Below are 6000 nucleotides of genomic sequence, written 5' to 3' on the forward strand. Positions count from 1 at the left end.
ATCTATGTGAGATCTCACAGTTGAAAAATTATACAAAATAGTTTCGAAAGTTATTTGACTTCTAGTTGACTAAAAAAACATGACGTTGTAGTAACTAATTTGACGATTTGACGCAGCCTAGTGTTGTTATGAGTATTATTTTTTTTACTGACAGTAACTTTTTAGAAGGTCAACTTTCTTTTTTTTTTTATTAATTTTTTTTTGGTAATTTAACACAAAAAGGTAGACATCATCATACAATAATTTTTATTTTTTTAAAAAAAAAAACTCTCTTTTTGTGCATTTCCATAAATCTCCCTTTTGAAAGTCCTTTGAGCTTCCCAAAAAAAAAAAAAAAAAAAAAAAAAAAAAAAAAAAAAAAAAAAAAAAANATTATAGGGCTCTTTTTTCTTTTCTTTTTTTTTTTTAAATTTTTACTTTTACTTGGAAAGTAAAAAAAAAAGTTAGGGCAAAGTCAAATGTGTAGGGCTGGGTGCCCCAAGCAACTGTGGTTCTCTTGGAACAAAAGTGCCCTACAATCATTCCTAGGACCCTGTTTTTTTTGTTTTGTAACATTTCTCTTCAATTGGTGTCTTGAGATTCTCAATTTATAACCATCCTTGGAAACTTAAACGCATATCCTTTCAACTCTCTAATCTAACAACATATTTAAACGATGAAAATGTCGGGATATCGAGTTTATAAAAATATCGATATCGATTTTTTCTTATGATATAATGAAAATGTGATTAGATTATGTGAGATCTCACCTCGGTTGGAGAAAGGAACGAAACCCTTCTTAAAAGGGTATGAAAACATCTCCCTAATAGACACATTTTAAAACTAAGAGGTTGACAGTGATACGTAACGAGCCAAAGCGGACAATATATGTTATTAGCTAGTGGGCTTGAACGGTTACAAGTTTGATAGTGAAAATGCACTTGACGGTCACGTGACAACAAAGGTAAATTTGTTTGATTGGGAAAGGAACGAGACTCGTAAAACGTGAAAAGGGCAAACCACTGGTGGACGCTGACGTGGTGCTTGATACACCACGTCTAATGTTAAGTTAAGCACAAATAATTTGAGTTAGCCGGTGATGAGAAATGACCTACTCTTTCTATTTTGGGATTTTTCCGTTTCCCAAGTCTGAACAAGGATTCTACGAGGCTAAAGCACCCATGAAGCATGCTCTCTTAAGAGACAGACCAAAGAATTAATGTAAGATCCCACATCGGTTAGAGAGAATAACGAAACATTTCTTATAAGAGTGTGGAGATCTCTCCCTAACAGACGCGTTCTAAACCGGTGAGGCTGACGACAATACGTAACGGGCCACCTACTTTCTTGCTCGGGGGCTCGAGCCTTATGTGTTGCGTAATTAATAGTAAAGTTGCTCACAAATTGCATTATTATTATCATTATTTTCAATTATTTTTTCCTTAAACTCACCGACGTTGACCAGGTGGTGGCTGCCGGCCAGATTAATTTGATTTATAGTCAAATATATATATATATATATATATATATATAAAGTAGTTTTCGCTGGCAAATGCAATAATTTGAAAGCGAAATTACGAAAAAAAAAAAAAAAAAAAAGTTCAAACGACAAAATATAAAATAACAAGAAGAAGAAGAAACAAAGAAGGGTTAAATGCATGGCCGTTTTTACTACTTTCTTAGAACTGTCAACTTTCAACATTCGCCGGTGGCCCCCGCCGCCGTCACCTTCTGACCGTTTCCGCCGCCTTGCACTGTAAAAAAGCCAAGCCTTCATATCATTATGATTTACAATGCAGCTGGTTAAAAATAAAGCGCTGTACATTTTTTTTTTTTTACTGACCTTCAATTTTGATTGAATTTGATGGGGTTTTTAGTGGTTGAATTGGCTTAGTCCCATTGTCGAGTTTATGGCGGCGAATTTTGCAAGCTCCGGCGGGAGGAACGGTGGCCGAGGCGCTTCTCCTCCTCCGACACCGAGGAAATCCCTCGTTTGACCGCTACTTCTCATTTTGTTACTATCTGCGTTCATTAAGAATATGAATAAAAGATTAAATTTGTCGTAATCGATCTCGTTTACGTTATAATTCTATAAAAATTTCTAGCCCTTTTTACCATTTGGTGGTAGTAGAAGTTGGTTGAGACAATCCGAGCTCATGTCGGAGTTGTTACCGACCATCTGTATTGAGTCGGCCATTGTCGAGCTTCTAGATTTATTAAACGAGTTCAATGACGAAGACGACGAGCTCATTACTCCGAACGCGCCAGCTCCAAACAGCGGAGAATTATTATTGTTGCTGCTTCTAGTCGAGCCCATAAGAGCAGCTTTTTGTAGAAGGGCGGTGGCCGACATCGGAGAAGACGAAACAAACGATTGAGAAGATTGACCTAACAACGAGGCGGCCGCCGTAGCCTTCGACAAACTTCCCTTATTGTCAACGTCTTCCTTCTCAATCACCGGCAAGACCGAAAGCCCGCTTTCGGTCATAGATCCGAAAAGATTGGAGGAGGAAGAAGAAGCTCCAAAAAAGTGGGAAATGTTGTTGTTGTTGTTGTTCATTGCATTATCAACAGAAGCTTGGTTTAACCAAAGGGACAATGGAGATCTGTTCTTGTGTTGGTGTTCTTCAAAATCTCTCAAGAAATTATCTGAATTACTGAATTGGGAAAGCCCAGGAACATCTCCAAGAGATTCAAGATTGTTTTGTTCTTGTTGATGAAGAACAATTGAATCATTTCTTAAATTATTGAGAATATTTGTTGCTGAAATTGTTGTGATTCTTGCACTTTCTTCAGCTAAAGCATCACAAAATGCTCTGTGGGTTATGAAGCTGTCTTTCCTGATCAAGAAAAAAAAAACATCCAACATTTAATTCTCCAATCATTGCCAATTTTGTTACAAATCAATGTCTGGTCAGAGATAATCGAAAAACGTGTTTGATTTTCGAGTTCGATTCGTTTGTGTTTATATCGAACTATTAGTAATTTCAATTGACATTAGAGGTTAGAGTTTCAAATCTTGAGCTTACCGAGAAAAAAGAGTTCCACAATCGCACTTATATTCTCGAGTCCCACAGGTTTTGGAGTGAGCTTTCCAATCGGATTGAACCGCGTATTTCTTAGAACACTTATCACATTTCCACTTCTTCTCGCCATGTTTCCTACTGAAATGTTTCTTTATCCCGGTCAGGTCACCGAGGGCTCGCGACGGATCATGATGTACACACGTCTTCTCCGGGCAAATATACACTTTCTTCTTAATCATCTCCTTGTTCGTCCGTTGTCGTAGCTTCCACGGAAGGTTATGCCCACGTCGGTGAAGTTGTAGATTCTGATCTCTTTGAAAACCCTTGTTGCAAATTTCGCATACGAATCTATTCGTCGCCATGAGCGATTTCGGCGACAAAGCAATAACCTCAGCATCTGGATCTGTAACAACAACAACAACACAACAACTCAATCACTGAACTTAAAAAAAAAAAACGATCGGTGAAGAAGTGGAAAACGAAGCTCACCTGGGGTTCCCGGGAGGTTGCGTTTCTTCTTCGCAGCGGTCGAGGGTTTCGATTTAGGGTTAGCATCTTGGTGTGGAACAAAGGGAGTGGTAGTGGAAGAGAGAAGAGAAAAAGGATTACTTGACATGATTTCCTTTTTGGGGTATTGGTTTAGACAAGAACAAACAAGAAAAAACCAAGGATCTTGTGTTTTTTTTTTTTTTTTCTCTTTTTTAGAAACAAACAGTGGGACGATGACGACGACGACGACGACGATCCGTTTGACAAAGGAAAGGGAAGAAGCTAGCTAGGGTTATGCCAAAAGAGAGTAAAAACCAAAGCTTGGAAGAGGAAAACAAAACCAAATATGATGAAAGAAGAAAGAGGGTTGAAGATGAGAGAGTGTTTGTAATGGTTTGGTTTTAAGAAAACACCAAAAACCAACATGTTTTGCTTTTAAAACAGAACATGTTTTGCTTTTTTTATTTGACTGTCTCTCTTTCCTATTCAATTCTTTCTCATTACTTCATCTTTTTGGCAGCATTTTTGAGCTCAAATCTACACTATTTGAGTTATTTTCAAACCCTATCGTATAAATGTATATTAATTTTTAAAAAACAGATGTAGACTTCCTAACTACACCTAACTCAAACTCTATGTTTGTACCAACCTTTTTTGTCTTGTGAATCATATGAAACTTGTTGTTGTTCTTGACTTATTGTGTTAATAGGTTTAGGGTTTGAAAACTATGGTTTCGTGTTGTTGTTTGTATGTTTAGATGCGTGAGGAAATTTGAAATTTCGACCTCTTGATCGATGATGTATATACGTATAGTCTTATGTCTAAGATTGAGATTAAGATTTGAAATATGGATTTGACACGCATCCACTGCAACAAAACAGTGATTGTGCGGTACTTGTTCTAACCCAGTGAACAAGTCAGCCGTAGATACGATTTTGGGAGCCTTGGCGGGTGTAGACGTGATTTTGGTGACCGGTTATAAACTTTGTATTGATACAATAAGAATAGTAAAGACCTATCTAACATGAAAGTAAGTAAAAGGGGTTTTGTAACGGGCATGCGACCATGGAAAACACGTCTTAGATAAGCATGACTGAGACATCTGACACGCGGCTACAAAAATCACGCCTTGGACAAACATGACTCGGACACACTGTGACATGGTTATGTTACCTACTTATCTTAAAAGAATTGAGACCATGACTTGAAATCTAGATTTGACACATGACAATCCATATATTCATTGGTATCTACTGCACTTTGTTGATATAAGTAGTAATGATCGATTTTTTAAGCATTTCTTAACCATCATAACCTCATAACCATTCTCGTTCATATGTGGTCTCGGTTCATTCATGTACTTCTCTTTTCAATGTCTTAACTAGTTAAACTATACTCAAGTTGATTCCATGAACTTCTAACCACTTCATATGTCAAATATGGCCTCCCCAAATATACTTTTGTCAAACTTATGGTCAACAAAAATGTTCTTCACTCATCAATAACTACTACCATTTGAATGTCTTTTTCAATTAGAAAACATAAAAAAAGGACAATATTCGTTCATTTTATAAAGGGCTATTACCTAAACAACGATCCCGCTAAACAACTTCAATTAATAAACCTCTATCGATAAGATCGGAACACGTATGAAACCCTAAAGTCTAATTTTTTTAAGTAAATTCAGATCATTAATCAATTTTCACATTTATTTTTAAACACTACCTAAAATTTCAAAAAACGCCTCTAAAATTAAAAAAAAATATATTTGAATATCATCGAACCTCTAACGTATCAACCCGATCGATGTAATTCCCGGGGTGAATATTAATAATAAATATAATAAATAAATAAAATAGGGAAATAGTTGAAGTTTAAAAAGTATAGAGGGGAAAAGGGTGCATTGTAATGGGAAGCAAACAAGTACCTAATCTACATAGAAGTAATAAACTGAGAGATGATAACATGCAAAGGCTGTGACAGTTTTAATAATCACAGTAAAAAGGTGGTCCGATTTGATTGATTCGCCCTAGCCAACTAGGTTTCAAATTAAAAATAAATAAAATGCCATTTAAATTTAACTTCAATATATATATATATTTTTTTTATAAAACTAAAATTAAAAAAATTATTATTATTTTAAAAATTTTGTGTTTAATAGTAAAAATATTTAAATGAAAGTGAATTTTATGTAATTTAAAAAAAGAAAGAAAATAATGAAAATGAAAAAAAGTAAGATGGCTTTTTATAGGGGAGAATGATTAGGTCATAATTAAAGGTTGAATGAAAGTAAAATTGGGCGATGTGGGATTCGTACAGCTGAGGCTCAGAAACCAAACACTGAGACACAACACAGAACACAGAACACAGAACACAGAGAAGAGTGAGTTTACGTTTTCCCATGTTTTTTTTTTCTTTCTTTTTTTCTTTCTAATTCACACAACATCAATCCGTGATACCCTTACTTGTCTCTTTCTATTTGGTATTCAATCCTTCATTTCAAAAA

General features: G+C 35.5%; 1 protein-coding gene across 1 annotated transcript; it reads right to left on the reverse strand.

Annotated features, from left to right (window-relative positions):
• Positions 1–1534: 1534 nt before the first annotated feature.
• On the reverse strand, positions 1535–3872 carry LOC111800724 (zinc finger protein JACKDAW). Its single transcript, XM_023684542.1, has 5 exons — positions 3495–3872; positions 3009–3408; positions 2095–2819; positions 1823–2001; positions 1535–1733 (listed from the first exon to the last, which is right to left on the reverse strand). The coding sequence occupies exons 1-4, from the start codon at positions 3619–3621 to the stop codon at positions 1853–1855; spliced, it is 1401 nt and encodes a 466-aa protein (XP_023540310.1). The 5' UTR covers positions 3622–3872; the 3' UTR covers positions 1535–1733; positions 1823–1852.
• Positions 3873–6000: the final 2128 nt, after the last annotated feature.

The sequence above is a fragment of the Cucurbita pepo genome, chromosome LG08 (genome assembly GCF_002806865.2).
Source record: "Cucurbita pepo subsp. pepo cultivar mu-cu-16 chromosome LG08, ASM280686v2, whole genome shotgun sequence".
Lineage (NCBI taxonomy): Eukaryota > Viridiplantae > Streptophyta > Magnoliopsida > Cucurbitales > Cucurbitaceae > Cucurbita > Cucurbita pepo.

Bases quoted from the DNA above. Each gene is read 5' to 3' on its own strand.
- LOC111800724 (XM_023684542.1), bottom strand. From the start codon at position 3,621: ATGTCAAGTAATCCTTTTTCTCTTCTCTCTTCCACTACCACTCCCTTT. The intron at 2,820-3,008 runs GTAAGCTCAAGA...TTTCTTGATCAG, and splicing joins TGTGGAACTCTTTTTTCTCG to GAAAGACAGCTTCATAACCC. The intron at 2,002-2,094 runs GTAAAAAGGGCT...TAATGAACGCAG, and splicing joins ACTTCTACTACCACCAAATG to ATAGTAACAAAATGAGAAGT.